The 19,973-nt window shown below is 45.5% G+C and overlaps 1 protein-coding gene across 6 annotated transcripts in view; it reads left to right on the forward strand.

The window, feature by feature from the left end:
• The window catches only part of LOC143315923 (sodium-driven chloride bicarbonate exchanger-like), a 37,961-nt gene that overhangs the window by 3,987 nt on the left and 14,001 nt on the right, over positions 1-19,973 (forward strand). For 2 of the 6 annotated variants that reach the window (XM_076723493.1, XM_076723490.1), the window contains exons 3-8: positions 10,544-10,625; positions 15,585-15,728; positions 15,929-16,067; positions 16,377-16,537; positions 17,056-17,244; positions 19,736-19,824. In XM_076723493.1, coding sequence (XP_076579608.1) covers positions 10,544-10,625; positions 15,585-15,728; positions 15,929-16,067; positions 16,377-16,537; positions 17,056-17,244; positions 19,736-19,824 — 804 coding nt within the window. Of the gene's footprint in view, positions 1-1,341; positions 1,937-10,543; positions 10,626-15,584; positions 15,729-15,925; positions 16,068-16,376; positions 16,538-17,055; positions 17,245-19,735; positions 19,825-19,973 lie in introns of those variants that run through there. The other 4 variants (XM_076723492.1, XM_076723489.1, XM_076723494.1 and 1 more) reach the window with 3 other exon arrangements.

A 19,973-nucleotide genomic window follows, 5' to 3' on the forward strand; every position in this document is an offset into this window, starting at 1 on the left:
AGGGAGTTAAATGAGAAGATTGATGCCACTCTCCTGCCTATATGCTAAATATGAAACTAGCTAAATGTCCAGTAGCCAGTTAGCGTAGCTGGACCGCTGACAAGATACTGAGTGATTAGTCAGTATCTTGTGCATTAGCACAACAAGGTGTCCCAGAATAGCAAAATAATGGCCAATGCATAGACATGTCCTTTATTTGACTCTTTTCTGAGCTGCTGCCACACATCAAGGGAAGGGAGGTAGTCTCTCTTGGTTGATGGAGTCTGTTTAATCGTCATTTGTGTAGCCTGTGGATCAGCTGGTAAAGCATTAAGCATCATTAACATTGCTATGGTGAGCCTGCAGATTGATGTCCTTTGAGCGTTGAATCTCAGTGATTGAACTGGAGACTCTCTGAACTGTCTCTGTACGTGACTGTATTTTTGGGGCTGTGGTGTAATTTGTTGCGCAGTGAAGGTTACAGAGCTAAATCCCTTTGCTGGTCTTGAAACCCTGTCAAGCACTTCTTGACTGGAACTCAAGTGGACCGGGTCTTGGATTTGACTTGGATTTGACTGGCGTGGTCCTAATTACGACCCTGACATAACAGCAGGCTGTCTGCCAGGCTGTCCAGTTAGGTGCTGGATGATTGGTCAGGTTGGAGAAGATCAGTGAGAACAGACGGAGGAAGTCTGCTGGAGTTGCCCGGGCTTGTTCTTTTGAGCGTGGTGTTCTTGGATCAGTGTGAAATCTCTGTTTGATTTGGTGATCCAACTGTGCAAAACTGGCAGGCAGGCAGGAAGCCTCCCCACCGCAGCTAGGAGCCTAGACCGGCTGTGCTCCTTTCCATGGTTAATTATAGCAGTGTCAGTGGAGAGGAGGATGAAGAGGGCATGGAGGTACGTAGAAGAAGAGGGCACAGAGCTGCACGGAGAACGTGAGAGACAGATGCTAAGAGGAGGAGAGAGGCATATTGAAAATGAGATTGTGCAGTGTTAAGTGTGATTCTGCTGTGTCATGTGAGTATCACAAGTCATCTTTGCTCTTGAAGCTTCAAGAAATACCAGATGACATAAACCACAAAGACAGCATTATGGTAATTTGACAGGCATCTCAGGCAGTGCAGCAAAAATAGTTGCTTGTTCCTCCGGTTCTGTTTCTAGCACACCATGTCTCGATCACAGTTTCGCTGACAATGCACTCCAGCCAGAGAGCAGCTTCTTTGCCTCAGGTAGGTTGTGCAGACATACAGACACATGCACTTAAAGATGCACATGCTGTATACAGTCAGACTGCAACGCCAGCCCTGCTCAGTGCTTCTTCTGCTTGAGGTGTGCAGTGACCACGGCATGTGTGGCTGTGAGCTGTACCGGGACTGTGTGAAGCCCCTCGTGCAAGATGGTGCTGTTTGACTCCCTGCGACCTAAGGCTTCTCTTAGGTAACAGAGCTTGGAGGCTCAGCAGAGCAGAACTGTGCACGGCACAGCATCGGTGATGTCAGAGCGCTAATCTCTCTGGGGGGATTGGCGGATGGACGCTTGTCAGAAACATTTGATGCTATCCTGGATGAAAGCCGTTGGAGGCAGAGGCAGAGGCAGAGTCGGAGCTGTGCTGAGCTCCCTGCTTTTGTTTTTATGTTGTGTTCACGGGGCTTTTCGGAGTGAGGCTGCTGCCATATTCCAGCATGGGAAGAGCGGCTGAGGAGAGCGGCTGAGGAGAGGAGAGGGTTTGACTGATAGCCCAACAGAGGAGCTGACTCTGTCTTTGTCTGCTATTCTCTCTGAATCTCATACACAATCACAAACACACACTCTGAGTCCAGAGTGGGGCTCAGGCCCTGAGCCTTAGCCTCTCGTCTTACCATTGCCGCAAGCACAAGGGGAGTTAGCGGGCATCCTGCCCCGACCTTACAGGAAGCATGCTCTCGGTGGACCACAATAAAGGATTTATTTATCAGGTAGGTCACTCCGATCTTCCACTTCAAGTATTCTAGATGTAAGAGAGCATTTCTGTGACTTTGCTGGAATTAAAATTAGAAACAGGTAGCGACCACTGAGTTTTGTTGATTTTGGCAACATGCAAAAATTTGTTAAGTTTTAGACTGATTTGGATGCACTGTTGTGGTGACATTGAGGTTCAGTGGTAGCCACAGCAGATGAACAATGTTAGCTTGCGTGTGATCTTACTGTTTTACTGGCTGCATTATGATCATGCATGTATAGTCGATAGGCTGCGGGAGGCTTGTGCCCCGTGCTGCAGAGAGGGCCAGTTGTGCTGATGTGCATGTGAAAGGTCCCGGGGAGGTTGGCTGACAGATGGGACTGTCGTTCTGGGGCGAGAGAGGAGCTTATACCCGCTGTACTGACCCCGGTGATCTCTGAGGGAACAAAAGGCGAACAAAAGCCAGAAACATTGGATTTGTTTGTTTGAGCACTTTGTCACGTATGTAGATTTTTGAAGGTCTTTTTGTGCTTTTAGGACATGCAGTTGTTTTTTTCCTTGTTCAAATCTAAGCAGCCTTTTAAAAATAGGACCCTCCCTTGCTGTTTTTGGAGGGCAGCGTTCGCACCTCTCGTCCCCCTGTGTCCGACAAGGTTAGAGAGAAGTGACGATGTAGAGATGCTCCCGGTGTATTTAGCATATTCTTCCCTGTGATGCTGCCGATGCTGATCCCACTGCCATTGCCACGGAAACCATGGCCATCTGTAGGGATGAAAACCATGACAACAGAAGCTGTCAGCCAATCACAGGGCTTGTACAGCTGCTGATAATCCATTTCTCCTCTTAGCTAGCTACAAGCTATAGAATCAAGCTTTTGGCACATGTGGAAAGTCCACTAAAGCAGATTGAAAGCAAATAGATTGACATTAAAAGCCAGACCTAAGGATTTTGCATGAAATGCCACGTGCTTGCTTTTTTCAGGGCGTGCTGTTGGAGAACGTATGCGCCTTATATCTGATATGATTTTTAGAGTACACCTCCTGGCCTAGATCTGGAGGTATAGTAATGTAAACATTCATCATCCCTGCTGCTGTAAAAGCCTCAGGAGAACAGAGAAATGAGGTCACGTATCTGCCTCCCTGAGAGCGGTGTGATAATGTACACAGATTCCTGGAAAGGATCCTGTGAGAATTAATAGGTCTGTGATTTATCCTGGCCAAGAAGGCGGAATGTTAACTGACAGAGAAACCTGCTGTTGAAACTTGAAGACGTCCTCTCTGTTGTTTTGTAACTAGTTAGGTATGAAAGATAACATCACAGATAGCTAGTGTTGCATTCGCTGACGTTATTTTTTTCCATCACGTCTGGTGTTTTTGTTCCCACGCACGGGGAGAAATCTAACTGTATGAAAAGAAGGAGACACGAAATTAAAGATTCTGCTTTCATTTTTGCTTTGCAGACTAATCCTTGTTCCAAACGCGCCGACCACTGTGTCTCTAAACCAAAGCTTTAGTTTGAAAGCGGTTTTCATCTTTTCATCAATTGGATGAGCTCTTGTAAAATAAGTGTGTGCTATCTGAGAGCGAAGTGTGAAGCTGTGATGTTTCTTTTTCGCCTTTGTACAATGGAGTCGTGCGTTTTTCTCTAGTTTGCTTGCATCCATTATTGAAATACTCACAGAATAGGCCTTCAGAGAAAAGTGAATTTCATTATTCTCGCTATTCACATGACAGTTACAGGACTAATGTGTATGATTTAGGAGGATCTATGGGCAGAATATGGCAAAATCGAATATAATATTTATAATAGTGTTTTCATTAGTGTATAATCATTTGACAAAAAGAATCTTTGTGTTTTTGTTTTCTCATATTGAGCCCTTTATGTGTACAGAGGGAGCAGGTCCTCTTCTGTGGAGTCCACCATGTTGCACCGCCATGTTTCTACAGTAGCCCTGAATGGACAAACCAAACACTGGCTCTAGAGAGCGGGTTTTGTGTTTTCACTGTAGATTCTCCAGAGGCAAAGATAGCATCTTTATTACTCCCCAAAATTGAAAGCAGCGACAGTAGCTTCAGTCGCCCCGTCTCCGACTCTACCTCAGTATTATCTTACAACAGGTCAACAGGTAGCAGAGGTCGAGAGTGACAGAACAGGGCTGTGAAATCAGTTTTCTCACCATTAGCTGCGCATGTGACCGAATTTTAAGCTCAGTGTTTGGATGTGTCTTGGCTGAAATGCACATTCAGTCACATCTTTTGGACTGTTGACTCAAACAGAAGAGTTTCATGCCGATCCGAGGGAAAGAGGCGCTCCAGCTGTGAGTCAGGTAACATAATCTATGGGAAAAATGAACTCACTGCCTCCTGAATGACCTCTTCTTTCACTCTCCACACCTCCAGTTTTCAGGCTTTCTGTAATCATGACATCATGTGGGTTGTTTTTTTAGACTCTGAAGCCTCCAGAGCCACAGGAGAAATACCGTTTTCACAGGCTTCATGGTGAAAAAGCTGAACTTCACCTGCAAAATTGGTGGAGTTTTGAATGAAAATGCTGTTGGTGGTCATTGAAAGTACCCTGCAACAATTCACGCATTCATCCAAACAACATTAGTCAACAAAGTCAGTCTCCCATTGATTGCCACCGCACTAGCTCCAGGCGGTACGCTGCTATGACAAGCCGAATTACACTCTTACATTCGCTCTTCAGCTGTGGCAGGGTGGTCTACATACAAACGAACGCTGACCCAGCTGTCGCTTTGTGAGACTTTCAGCTGAGTGGCAGTCACCTTTAACTGCACTATCACCGGGAGGTCAGAGTCAGGAGGAAAGTGGAGCACGCTCCAGAGGAGATGTAGAGAGGCAACTGTAAGATGTGGTCTTGCTCGAGCTGTGTTTTTGGAGCAGGATGTTCAGGCGTGTTTCAGGTCACTTTCGCTGTTGGCTGGGTTTATTTTTGGACCGTATCAGTTGAAACTACACGTACATAAGATGTTGTGTACAGGATTATTGTGACAGCAGATGTTTTTGTCATCTTTTGTCCCGTGTAAGGTCAAAAACGATGAATATTCAGCAGCTGTAACTGCAGTTGTTGGGATTATCATTCAGCTAGTGTATGCACATGTATGCACAAATATAAGGACACGTTGTTCTATTTGGATATTTCTCGTTTTCCCACGTTGGTTCTTTTTCTGCTTACCAGCGCTCACCAGATGTGTTTACAATAGTGAGGGTGGTGGCTGCCTGGCGAGGGCTCACTGGCTTTGTTGGCTCTTTTGGGTCAATCACTCGATCCTCGGCAGGCACTGTTTAACAATGTCAGACATGAAACTCATTAGGAAGAGTGGTCAGGGACAGGGACTGCACGTGCAGCAGCCTGAGGTGTGCAATCAGGTTTTGAGAGGTGAATTGGTTTAGAAAGCCTCCAGTGTTTCCCTTGTGTAGCATTTATCTGGGTGGTCCCTGCATAGAAACACAGTGCAGATTGAGCACACGGTCTGCTATAGTGGTGTTTTTACATGCAATTCATAGTAAGTGTGTGAATTCAGTGCATGTATGTTGATGGGGCGGACAAGATATTAGACACACCTCTGTGAGCTGTTGTATTGGGATTGCATTTCTTCACACAGGTGTACCTAAAGTGGCCAGTAAGTGTATATGAACTTGTGGGAAACCTGTGCCTCGCCTCACCTGTTTGGAAACTTGTAACTCTAGATCCTGTACTTCCAGGGACAGCTGTTCTTCAGAGGGGAACATTGGGGGTAATCCTGTGAAGGATTCTGGTATTTAGGCTATTGTAGAGGTTTGTTTTGTCACTAAATGCTCTGTGGCTGCCAAGGAAAACACTTGAGGGTTATTGTTAGGGCTAGGTCTCCACAGGAAAGGTGTTTGAAAGGCTGAAACAACAAACTACCTTTATTCAGGCTATAGAACTGACCATGTAGTGTATGCTGGAGGAGTCTACCAGTTTAGCATTGAATCCGATATCAACGTCAGACTAAGTTGGTATTGTTTTTTTTTTTACTTCCGTTATCTTATCAAAACCTGGTGCCTACATTACCCACAATGCAACCCGACCAACAACAGTTCAGTTGCGGGTCTGGGTGAGTTATGCTAGTAGTGGCTAATGTAGCCTCGAGTCTCTTGCCTCAAGTGGAGATGAGGAGCAGGTCTGCAGACACAGCTGACACTGACTCATGTGACATCACTTGAGGACATATCATCGGACTTCACACAGCTTCCTGTGTGGGAGTGGGTGTGCTTTTAAATTTTGTCTCTGACATGGTAAACAAATTACCGACAGTTGATCCCTGAGCAAGAATATTTATGCTAATGCAGGATATCGACTTTGCGGCTCTGCTGTCGGCATCTACAGAATGTGCACTGAATCAAAATCAGATGAAGTCCAATGTCAAGCCTTTCTCATGAAGGTCACAGTGCTCTACTTAACCATCACTGCACAAACCCGTGCATGCATACATGAACACACACATGCTCTCTTAACACTGTGTGACATTACAGCACACTCTGATCCTCGGTCTGTTTCCAGGCCCGAAGCCTTTTGCTTCTCTTCCCCTGTGCTCGTCCATCCACTCTGTTGTGTGCATTAGCAGGCCTACGCATGGTGTGTGCCCCTGTGTTTACAGTACATGTGCAGCCTGCACTGTACGAGTGTATGCACGCTGTGTGTGGGACTACATACATGCAGACACAAATCAATAACTTGTGAGGTAAAGAGGCTTATGGTGAAAACAAGATAGATGATAGAAGATACAGACATGATATACATTCGTGTCATGTTAGTCTATTCATCATGCACGGTCACATGTCTACCCCTCCCACACCTCCCCCAATCCCCTGGGGTCTTGGTCACATGCTCGGTGCTCCCGCTCCCTTCGAAGCCTTCATCACCGTCCAGCAGACCAACCGAGAAACACTTGATTTAATTCTCTCCACCACGCAGGGCCCTCCATCACTGATCCCATGGTCAGAGACGTGGTTTTATTCTGCTGTAAAGGCTGGCAGATTAATCTCAACCCAGATTGGTGAGCAGGGATGCGACTCTCTGGGCTGGTCTGGGGTCAGCATCGTGAGGTAGAGAAGCTACTGACTATAAATAGAAGCAGGCACCTGCAGGGAGGAGATTCTGGCTCATCTGTCATACTAAGCAGGGTAAAGCTTGGTTTGGGACAGCACAGAGGGGCATAGCATCAGGCTGAGATACCACAGACAGTCATTATTTCAGATAAACTGTAAAGTAAAAGGTAGAAATCTATCAGGGAAAGGGAGTGGATTTCATATTTTCCCTGAGAAGAACAAGCATCTCTGACTTGAGTTTACTGGACTCAGAGTTGGTGTGAGGGCCTTTTAAAGCTAACCGAGCACGTGATCCGGTGTCTACTTTGAAGACTCGGTTTAAAGAAATGTGCAGAGTTCATTTCAGCTTTTCAGCGTCTGCAGGATGCCACATATGTTTTGAGTCTTCTCTTAGTTTTCATCATATCCAGAATAAGGCATTTACATGGAACACGTCTCTGAAACCAGGATCATAACCAGGATACAAGAGTGCATGTGAACACACAAAGCTTTTCCAAGATGAACGCAAAAGCTAAAATTGGCTTTTGATGACTGACACAAACATGCCTGTACTATTTACGGTGAAATACAGCTGCAGTGTTTCTTTTCCTCGTTGAAGTGTGTCACAGCCTGCCTGTCATATGCAGTGGTGCAGTGAACACTGCAGTGCTAATGCAGGGGACGTAGCTGTGGGGGACTTGAGAGATGGCTATGACAGTACTTGTTAGACATATGTTAGATAGACAGAGGAGGTTACACACAGTTAGCCTCACTCAATATAATGCAACAGTGGGTTTAAAATCCTGATCCTGTTGCCATCAGGTGGTGCTCATGCTGGGGCTTGCTGTATTTAGATGTGTGTGGTTCTCATGGGCCGGGGACGGGGACACACAGTGTGTGAGGCTGAGGGAGTTTCCCTGGGGGCCTGCAGGGCCGACCAGCAGCGCCAACCCCCTGCTCCTCTCCCAGGCTTGTCACAAACACTCATATCTTTGCTGCCGTCACTACCACGAGGGCAAAAAAGACATTTTATTAGCTAATAGGCGAGTTTGTCAGCTCTTTATTTGGTTATTTTGGCCACCCTGCTTTGCGTTATTACCTTTGATTCCTTACTCAGATAGCGTGCAGAGGTCAGTGAAGGGTTGGATCACACACAAAATTAACACATTTGGAGAATGTCAAAGTCTCTCAGATTACCATTAACCACTGTCAGGGGAAATCTAAACAAGTCTGTCCGCAGGGATTTGATAATGAATCCCCATCTGGGCCTGGGTACTGTATGAGTGCTTGCATGCCTTGCACTGTTAATGTCCCTCTATACAGTAAGCCCACCATGTCAGCTCTCAGCATCTGTCCGCACACCCCTTTGATGCTTTGGCTTGTTTCTCACATGGTTGTCCACGTGCGTGGGCGTGTGTGTGTCTCTATGTGTGAGAGAGTGTTGTACCACCAGCGCTCTTGCTTAATCTCCCAGGATCAGAGATTGATGGCTGGCATCGGCCAGTTTTGGCTTGTCACAGTGCAGTATACCACATGCATCCTGTGCCGTTATTTACACTGAAGTGTTGCCTTCAGTTTTTTGAAGAGCACGGACTGCAAAGAGCCAGTGCAGACTGTTGATTCAGATCCTGCTGTCTGGTTGAGAAAAGCTTAACACATGGATCAGACACAGCCATAAACGTTCATACAACACCTGGTGATCAAGTTATAGACACTAAACTCTCCACCGAAAAGACCCAAGTGTGGTAGGTGATAACATGAGATATTGTGAGTTTACTGATGTCATCTCGGGCCCACTGTCCAACATAAAGCACTCTGAATTTTTGTTTTTCAATCACACAAAGTGCAGTGAAGGACATCCTAGTCAGCTTATACAGGCAAACCATGCAATATGGACAAAACAGGGTTTTAATGCACTTCCTCTAAATCACAACCTATTGTGAATGATTAAGTGTGTGTGTGTGTGTGTGTGTGTGTGTGTGTGTGTGTGTGTGTGAGACATGGTCTCAGCTCATTATACAGGAAGTAAAGGATGTATCGTATGGGGAAAAAGAGAAATGAAAATGAGAGAAGAAAGAACAATATACAGAAACCGAGATGATAAAAGATAAAAGATGCTGTCATGCTTTATTTATATCATCTTTTTTGTCATTTTTTTATTGGTTGGTAGTCGTTGTTTGTCTTACAGGTGGCACGAGGCAAACAGAATCAGAGTGGCAATTTATAAACTGATCATGCAGAATGTCTCCTTTCAGAATATTGTATTTTAATGACTGATGCACTCATCACCAGCAAGGTAATGTCCATGACTGGTATGCTAAGAACAACAAGGCAGCTCAGGTCATGTGAGAACTGACTGCTGTTACACTAACGACCTCAAGCAGGACAGGTACACAGTCAGGACACCTGCAGTGAATTCACTGAGGGCGTCTAGAGGGCAGAGAGCACACCATCCAAATGATGAGCGCTAGACTGGCAATGAACACACACATACAGGGAGACTGGAGGGAGGCAGAGGCAGGCAAGGAGGGAGAAGGTGATGGAGGTGTGCAACTCCCAGGATAGCACAGTACAAACACAGGACGCCATCTCTCTATACCAAGGCTGGAACCAGCGCCACCACCGTCACCAAACCCTCAGTGTTCAAAAGGGTTGGTTTTTCAGTGACACATATTTTGAGCTGATAAGAGTTGATTGGAGAGTTGTTGGGCCGCTCAGAGAGTTGATATGGCTCGAGGGCATCTGTTCAAAATGATCAAAAGAACAAAAATAGCTCTGATTTGTGCGGACGTGCAGACACGCCAGCATGCAGCTTCGATTTTCACAGTATCAGAGCTGACGATTGTGTTAATTCTGTCCCAGGATCAACAAAAAACAACACCACAAATAACAAACCAGTGTTTTCATTAAATATTAAAAAGCAGAGTTAGCATTCGCCAGCTCCCCCTTCATTTCTCAAGGTCAGAGCTATTTATAGCGTGGGGTAACCAGAAGAGGATGGCGTAGAATCCATTAGCACCAGTCCCTCCTCCCGCTTTACCCATCCGGCGTCTCCAGCTGCTCCAGTCACCGAGAAATTCTTCTCGCCAGAGGCGTGGGCGGCGAGCGCCGGCGTGATTCAAGAATCACGCACAATGATGCGCTCTCGTTAAAAGCATGACTCAAAAACAGCCTAATCTGGCACTCGGCAGATGAGCATGGCTGCCTTTTGTTGCCATGGTGACAGTCGGTGGAAGTTAGCCTCGTAATGCTGAGTTTGTGTGTGCGTGCGTATTTATTTGAGGACACGTCCTCCCACTAGGCAGAGATGAAAGGGGGTGGGATGTGCTCTGTGTGCTCTTACATAACGACTTGTAGCATTTAGATGAAATATGGATTTTTGCTTCAGTGAGGACAGAAAGGCTCCTTGTGTGCCTCAAAGACTGTCGGGTTAGAGACCAGTGCTGGGAAACAATTATCAACACTGATATCTTCTTGTGTATGTGTGTGAATCTGTGTGAGTATAACATGAAAAATGTTAAATGTTCACACCTGCTGTCTGTGTGTTTTAGAGAACTGATGAGGAGGCAGTGGTGGACCGCGGCGGCACGCGCTCCATGCTCAACACCAACTTTGAGAAGGAGGAACTAGAAGGTAAAAATACAACAACACCATGTGCAAAAGAAGCTATTGAAGCTTCCACTCGCTTTGCTGTTTGGAGGTTAATTTTCTCTCTCTGTAATCAAGCTTAACTGATGGGATGTCACAACATATTTGCAGCCAATCAATAGCAGAAAATGCGTCAATCATGACTGAATTACTGACAGCAGTGCTCCCTGATAGCAGGAAACCTGTCCGTCCACCTGTCTAGCTCATTTCAAACGGATATTAGGTTTTGATGGCATCAAAGAGCGAGGGCTTTATTCTCTGCACATACGTTTGCATCAGCGTTTCATCCGTCATAAAAGAGACGGAGATGTCAAAGTCTGCAGCAACAACGTCCTGAATTGACACAGAGGCTGTTCCCAAAACAGGGTTCACCGAGTTTTTAAAAGCAGCACACACACTTTTTTAAAGTATAAAGTATAAGGATTCAAACATGCAGAAATAAATAAATTAATAAAGAAAAATATTAACAAGAAACATAAATAGTCCATGACAAAAAGAATAAGCAACCACACTCATGATGGATGATCAAAATCGAGGCAGCAGAGCCAGAGATAATCTTCAGGTGCGTGCATACCCACAATGCACCTCAACCTCTTGACAGTTCAGTCAGAGTGTTGTGCTAGCAGCAGCTAATGTAGCCTGGAGCCGCTATCCCCAAGTAGAGATGAGGAGCGGGCTACAGGGGTCGGGCAAGAGGTCCAGATTGTAGTCCTTAGACGTGACTGACGCTGACTCGAGTGACATCACTTGAGGCAGCAGCTCCAGCAGGCGACACAACAGGCTTTATACAACGTTTTAGTGCTCACCAACATCTCAGATTATGAGAAAAACAATGTCTAACAAATAAAATGAGAGAAATTGAAGTGGCTGTGGTCAAATCAATGTTTTAAGTCTGGTTTTTAGATCGCTGTATGGATGAAAGTGTCAGGTTACACAGTGCAGCCACACGACATGCTGTTTGTGTTATGCTACAGCACTATAAGCGGCTCTTTTATTTTAGCTCGATCATTTACGCTTACTATTGCTGCTACTATCTCTCCACCTACGCGTACGACTGAGCTGAGCTGAAGTTCAGGCACATTGTCTGGGTGTTATTAAAGGCAGTGTGGGAAACAAACAGGAGCAGACGTAGGCAAGGCGAGCTGAGGGAAAGTGGGCACAACAGATTACAGTGATTCATTAGAAAATAAGTCCAGGAGTGTGCTGAACACGGCAGATGTAGTATTGATGATGTGTAGAACTTGTACATTGGGTTCAGAATCAAGGAGCTGCAATGCAAAACGAATGTTAGAATTCCTTCTCATATAATACTGACATAATATGAAAAGTTGGTTCATTAAAATAGTGAGTCATGAGAGAAGCAGAGCTGGTTCCTCCGTCAGCATCCGCTGCGCAGGCAGCCGGCAAAGATGTCACTCTTTGATTGTGACTCCGCCGGTGAGACGGCGCTTTCATGTGAAGGACCCTCATCCGAGGATGATGGCTGTCATCCGAGGATGCTGTGTTAACGCTGACACTGCGTCAGCACCACGCAGGAGAAGGAGGTCCTCTGAAGTTATCTCACTCCAAATCATACGACTCCTCTCAGCCCCATCACGGCCCTGCTCCTCCAGTCAGCAGTTCATACACTCCTGGATAAAAGGGAAAGGTTAGCATGACGTGATCTGTTTGCACTGTGATTCCACGGGTTAGTTAGCTGAAAAAGAAACAGTGGAGGATGAGAAAGATGGATCTCATATTATGCACGCAAGCGTTATCTGATTGTATGTGGGGTCAAAGCCTTATTATGTAATCTAACATGTCCAGTAATAAAACTAACAATGTTATCTCATTCCTCTGCACCATAGAGCTCCACTGTTGTCCGAAAACTATTAAAAACTCCTCAGCCAGCAGTCAGCATGAACAGACACACACTGTAGTTTATTTTGACCAAATCCCCGATTAATCCGCTGCTGGAAATAGTTTTTTTGAATAAGACTATATATATTATACTAGTACTAGTACTACTAGCCAGAATTGCTTTGTAGAGCAGTGCATACATGAATACACACAAAAAAGACTGAAGGGTATGGAACAGCAAAAGTCAGCACGTCGCACACGGCTGCATCAATCCGAGCCTTGACTGACTGAAAGCCTCTGAGACGTGGCGACGGGAGAGAAGAGAAAAAAGGCATTCTGTGACATCAGCAGTAGTTCAGGCCTGGGGGGGGGCGAGCTATTTTTATGAAGTCCTCCACTCGAGTCGTGACTCATGAACTTTAAAGCTCTACCGCTCCGTCCTTATGCTTTTCCTCGCGCACCTTATTGTTCCTGTCTGCTGGAATGAGCCTTTTATTGTGAAATTCGCCTCATGTGCACAGCCAGTCTCTCCTCTTTCGTCTGCTTCTGACATGCATAATTTAGACGATGCTAACAGCAATTTGCTGTGGATGAATGCGTCGACAGCGATGCACACCCTGACAGTCAAGTACACTCCCAAACGGCAAATACAGTTTGACATATAGTTGGTTTTCTCATTACGTTCTCTGAGACCTCACTTAACCTCCATCCCATATTCCTGTTGGTGGAAGGTATTGAGTGAGCGTCTCTTTTTAAATGCTGCGATGCCAGCGTGCTCGCAGGTGATTCATGTTACGTCTGCGCTTTGCTTAAATCAGATTAGTGCGCTGTGATGTGATTAGTCATATCTCCAAGCAAGTGAAAACAATTTTAGGCATTCATGTGGGATATTTTTCCCTCAGACGAAATTAAAATATACTGATTTTCTCACTCTTACTCTGACAATAATAAACAAAATAAGCTCATTTATTTCTGAACCTGCACGAGCTGGGATTCAACTTTGAAGGCAGCATCATGTAGATTAAATTTATATGATCTAGTACATAATTATGTATAATTAAATTGGTCAGATAGTCACCTCTCATTTACGTGATCGAGACCTGATTTTGCCATTCAAGCTACCGTTTCCAATATCAATAATAAATGTTCAAAGCTCTGTTTTATATGATTTAACCTGAAAATGCAGTCGGCTTTTTTTGGCCAGAATTTTGTGTGCAGTCTTCCTCGCAAGCTCCGTTTAGCCCAAACACTTGCTACGGCTTGTAAAGCTTAAATTCTTGAATCATGACCCCCCGTCACCAGCGGAAATTAGGCGTTGATTAGATTACAGCTTAATAAATGCCATGAGGGAATATTTTTGTATCTTGGTGCAGTGTGATTTGACTGCCTGTTCTTTAGCCGTGGTGATCCCTTTGCAATCTGTCATTGTGCTCTTCATCTTCTCTTCATGGCAAAAAAAAATAAGGAGGTGGTGATGAAACAGGGAGCCAATTTATTATCCTCTGATGGGCCCCACTTTGTAGCTCTCAAACATCAAATTGCCCTTGGTGTCATATTATGCTGGGCACTGTGGCGCCTCATACGGTGCAGGAGACAGATAAAGAGAACGGGGTGTCCAGCGGTCTTGTCTGTGTCCGGCTACTGAGCCGAGGGCCGGCGGGAAGGAAGCAGCGGCCCGGCAGCTCGCCCACAATAAAGGAGGAGAAAGTCAGCTCGGATTATCTTCACGCTGACCCCGTGGGTGCACGCTCATGTGTGCACGTACGCGCACAGGCCCACACTTTCACAATCCCAGCCTCATTATCTGTTCTGTATTCATTTAAAATGAAAGTCCTCCTAAACGTAAAAGCCATCCAATTTCTAAATCGATTTCAGCATCCTCAAAGAGAACAATGGCTCTTTATTCAAGCACAGACACAGGAGAGCGTGGAGATGGTAGCTGATTCGTTAAGTGCTGCTTTTCTGCTTCTGCTCTGACCATGCGGCTTGCTGCTACCTGTGCCTGACTGTTTTAATGGTAGTTGTTTCACTGCACATTTTGTCCAACGTGTTTCAGGGAACTGACTCATTCACTCTGTCATGCCCACTTTCAGTGCTCTCGTTGCCAGAATTGCTAGCTAAAAGCTCTGGGAGTCTGTCCACCTCATTCCTCGCCCCATAATACCTTGCATGAATTATGATACCTTTGATAGCAGCTCTCACGTAATCACATATACACTCAGGTCAGTTTGGTGAAGTTTGCAATCGTGCTGCTACCACCAGGAGTGTCAGACGCCGTGTGTTTCAGCCAGTCATACATCACTTTAACTATTTCTTCTACTTTTTACTTTGAGCTGACTATTTCAACTGTCTATCCGTGACTTCACACTCAGTATTTCAGCTGTTTCTCCATGACTTTAAGCTAACGATCCCAACTGTTCAGACCTGCAGAAGTACCGTAGTCATGTCATACTTTGTACATAGGTGGCCTGTTCTGTGGTGTATTTTCAGCAGCACAGATGCTACTGAATGATCATAGAAACATTATAGGAGTATTGCAGCAATACTGCAGGCAGCAGTGTGTCCCTATGATCCTCCAGCTCTTCCAAGACTAAATGTTTCTACTTGGTGACACTTCCCACTACCCATAGATCCACAGATGATAACAATTTGTCAGATTCCCCACATTTATATGACTTAACACCGGGAACACACACACCTATCCTTTAGATAACAGCATTTGAGCTGAGTGTTACGTCAGAGGAAAATGGCTTCTGTGTGAAGATGGTCTATTATAAATCTATCTGGTGCTTCAGCACCACGGACAGCACCTTGGATTTATCAATACACAACACAGGCTGCTGATGTCTCAGAGCCACGGCCATAGATTCTAACTCAGGTAAAGGATCAGTGAGTCAGGCAGACTAGACGAACATATTCATCTGAACAACCCCTCTGCCATCTTTGGTACTACGGTACGATACTTGTAAGTGTTTGTCTTGTCTGTCCCCTCTCCCTCCCCCCTACATGTGTCCTCTGGAACTTGCCCAACATCACCGTAAATAAGAAATTGTTGTCGGACAGAAGAATCTGATGCTGTCTGTTATGTTGTCATGTTGTCTCCAGGTCACCGCACTCTCTACATTGGGGTTCACGTCCCCCTGGGCAGGAGGTCGCACAGACGTCACCGTCACCATGGCCATAGACACAGGAAGAGGTCCAAGGAGAGGGACTCTACAGCTGATGATGGAAGAGAATCCCCCTCACACAGTAGGCCCCAAAATAGACTGACGCACATTCAAGTTCTAACTGACTTTGAAACATATGTACATTTTTATGGAAGATTTGAGTTCAGTCCAAACCAGTTTCACCAGTGCACATCACAAATCTTTCCTGTTCCATGCTTCATCCCTCTCCGCCTCCATTCTCTGCTTCCACTTGTCCACCGCCTGTGCCGTCTGCTGCAGCAGACACACCAGCTCAGAGGGTGCAGTTTCTGCTGGGGACAGAGGATGGCGACGAGGAACACATCCCTCACGCCTTGTTCACCGAGCTGGACGAAATCTGCCTCAGGGAGGGCGAGGACGCCGAATGGAAAGAGACAGCCAGGTACGCCGCTGCAGTCGGCCACATGGGCTGGGTCTGGCCAGCTGTGACAGTTTCCTCTGTTGCACCTGAGCGTTTGATCCTGTTTGTGTCTGACCGCAAGCTTTTATCACAGGGGCTGTTATTATGGTGCCATATCTCTGAGGATTTAACGCTTCATTTCACACTGTACACTGTGTAACTTTATCATACAACAAACACATTTTTGGCCTTAATTGAGCAGCATGTCAGACGTAAACGCACAAGAACTCCACAATGGGAAATGTATGATGTCTTTAAGTATTTACTGAGTTGTGTTTTTAATGTGTGCAGGTGGCTGAAGTTTGAGGAGGATGTGGAGGATGGTGGCGAGCGGTGGAGTAAACCCTATGTAGCCACTCTGTCTCTACACAGTCTTTTCGAGCTTCGCAGCTGCATCATGAACGGTACCGTGATGCTGGACATGAGGGCCAATTCGCTGGAGGAGATCGCAGGTGAACACTTTGGGGCCAGAAAGGGGCCTTGTCTTTTTTATTTTCCTTGTCTTGCTGAATGGTGCTGTACAAATAATCTTGCCTTGGCTTGCCTGTTCCTGTTGAAACATGAATTTTTACATTTTGAAGACTTGCAGCAGCGCAGAGGCAAGATCAGCAAGGCTAGCAGCATGACATGCTAGCAGAAGTCCGTGCAGTAATTTGGTTTAAAATGCTTTGCTTCTTTGTGCACAGGCTGATGTGACCATGAAGAATGAGGGAACTGTGTTTAGTTTTTGAGGGCAGAGTGTTTATCTGATTGTGGGGAAAACTGTGCTGCTGAAGAGATCTGTTGAACTTAACCTGGTTTTGTGCGATTAAATCAGCAGCAGTGGGTCGTTTTTTGTGGGAATAATCAGCTTAGCATCGCTGGCTGCCACGCAGGGACACACACCATCAGGAGTAGCCTTTGTGAATTTAAAATGAACTATTCACAGAGTCACATGGAAAACCTACATTTGATGTGTGTTTTTAATCAGAAATGGTTCTGGATCAGCACGAGGTGTCGGGCCCTCTAGGTCAGGATGCCAGGAAGAGGATCCGCGAGGCCCTGCTCAAACAGCACCACCACCAAAACCACAAGAAACTGGCCAACCGCATACCTATTGTACGCTCCTTCGCTGACATTGGCAAGAAGCAGTCTGAGCCTCATTCCATGGACAAGAATGGTAAGAAAATGGTTTGAACACACAAACACATCTACACACACACACACCTGTCAGTTACCAATAGTGTTTTCTACGCCCTGTGTTATTCTCTGCCTCTTCCATGGTGACATGTACTGTATGTTGTTGTCATATGTGAATATATTCAGAATGTTTTCTGTATAATCTTGTAATCCTCTGCATGTTTTTTCCACAGTGTGTCCATCTGTGACTTGTCGTTTTACTGCTGTTTGACATCTCATTTTCTCCTCTTGTTTCTCCATGTCTGTGTGTGTGTGTGTGTTTGTTCTCGTCTGCTCTATTTTGCATGTGTGTGCGCGTGTGTGTCCTACACTTAACCAGTAAATGACCTCCATTATCAAATCATAAAATCTCCCAAGTGCTCGCCTGAAAAAACACTCCCCAAGAATGCTCCACCCAGACAGGCTTTTTTCTTGTGGCCACGGTGTGTGTGTTGCGTGTCATGTCCGTCCACCCCTCCATCACCTCTGGGCTCCTCCGGGAGCCGCGGCAACATGACACCAGACACAGCCTTTGGCATAACTAAGACCAAACGTCTTAGTGTCCTTCAGGCTGTTGCACAAGGCTACTATCCCATCACACATGAAGACACAGAGCAGGAAATCTGCACAGGCAACCAGCTAAGCTCATACTTAACACTAAAAGCCTTGAGATAGTCGTAGTAATAGCGTAAAAAGGAACTCATAAAAGGGGAGAGTATCATCATGAGAGGGTAAAAATGGGTTATGTGCAGTCAAGAATGCAGAGAAAAGAAAACCTCTGCATTTTTAAACTCATCTTTATGCAAAGCTCGCAGCCCGAACGCTCCTCTTGCCATTCTATTTTTGAGCCTTTAAAGTGAGGCAGTGAAAAAGAGAAGTAGATGCTTTAAAGTCTTTCACCATCTTTAAGTTATTCTGCTGAGTTATTTGTGTGTGTGGCCAGAGAGGGCAGGCGCAGCATGCCAGCTGTCGTGATAATGCTCTCCACTTCTCGTCAACAGTGAGTTTGATGACTAGAAAGCATAGCGGATTTATGACTCATGTTCTGCACTCACAATGGTCACTAATTACTAATTGTGGTAGCTCTTCACTTAAAATTCATGGTGCAACTTAAAAACACACTTTAATCTCCATTTGTTGCCTTTGGGATTGTAATTTAAAGAAATAGTTCAACATTTTGGGAAATATGCTCATTCAGTTTCTTGCAGGAAGGTGCAAGGCGAGAAGGCAACTATCTTAGCTTCGCATAAAGACTGGAAACAGCTAGCCCAGCCCCACTGGGCAGAGCTAGCTGTTTCCAGATAGCCAAGCTAAGCTAACTCGCTGCTGACTTTGCTGTAACTTCACTGTAGCTCAAGACAGTGATGAGATTGGTGTCAATCTTCACCTTTAACTGTCAGCAAGAAACCGTATGAGTATTTCCTGAAGTGTCAAACAATTCCTTTAACAGTAGCATCATCACGCCTTCACTGAAAGAGGTTGACATTTTGAGCAAGCCACATTTTTAACGTTCCCTTCAAGTGCTGTGGTTTGCTCAAACAGCTCCAGCTGGTGCATTCACGTCACAAACTGCTTGAAATGGAAATTCAATAGAAGCAATCTCTGACTTGTAATAAAAGTTTTCTGAAATAAGCAGCTATTAGTTGATGCTAGAGTTCTGCTCATGACTTAAAAAAGCTCAAAAGCTTAGAAAGCTCCCACTGCTTGGAACATTGCCATGGGCTCCAGCAATGTGTGCATTCCAGACCGTGCTGGGTAACACAGAACCCGCTGGTCCTGGTCCCGTTGCAGTCCTCTAATACATACCTGTCAGTAATAAACAAATTGACGTTGTCCTCCTCTGTGTTTAAACATAACACCTCTTCTATCACATCATTTGGTTAAATAATTGTCCTTTTTTGGTCATTATGAGCCACCGTACCTTGTATAGACTCATGCAAGAGGATGTGCTGAATGTCTGACCCGTCCACATGGTGTTTATTCTCAATAAAGCAGAAACAGTGGCTAATAAAGACAATGCGATCAATGACTCACACACGAAGTGAGTCATTTCTGATTTCTGTCTCGCACTTTGTTTTTTAACCAGCCGCTCCCACGAGATTTGCGTCCTCAGAGCCGATGCAGTCCTCTTGTTGATTAAATTTTGAATTGAAGTTAAAGATTGTTCCTCGTTTAGTTTATAACACTTGATTTGGAAAGTTTGCACCAGGCTTAAATCACTCCACCACTGAGCTTTCATCAGACGATCTTAGCACTCACCAGGTGCACTCTGAAACACGGTACAATAGCGGGATCTTTTGTCACTAGGGCTGAACCTTTTGGTCTAAAAAGGTACGGCACCTACAACAACAAGGTCCACTGTTGTATCTTACTTTTCAGAGAATGTAACTGTACCCTGTAGTCACTCACTGGAGATCTTTGTCTTTGTGTGGGAAAGGCGTGTTGTGATAGTGAAAGCTGACGTGATGTTGGTTTCCTGCTCTGCCTGACAGGCCAAACAGTCTCGCCTCAGTCCCAGCCGGCTAACAATGAGGGCAAACAGGACGTCAGCCGAGAAAACAGCGCCGTCGACTTCAGCAAGGTGAGCAGCCAGACCCACCGCTGATCCCGCTGTTTATGTTCGGGCACTGATATCTGGACTCATAACTAGTACCGTATGTTTAACCAAGATTGGGTTACGTGTGAAATGGTCACCGTAAGACTCTCGCGCTGGGAAACTGACTGGAATTC

This window comes from Chaetodon auriga, chromosome 23 (assembly GCF_051107435.1).
Source record: "Chaetodon auriga isolate fChaAug3 chromosome 23, fChaAug3.hap1, whole genome shotgun sequence".
Taxonomy (NCBI): domain Eukaryota; kingdom Metazoa; phylum Chordata; class Actinopteri; order Chaetodontiformes; family Chaetodontidae; genus Chaetodon; species Chaetodon auriga.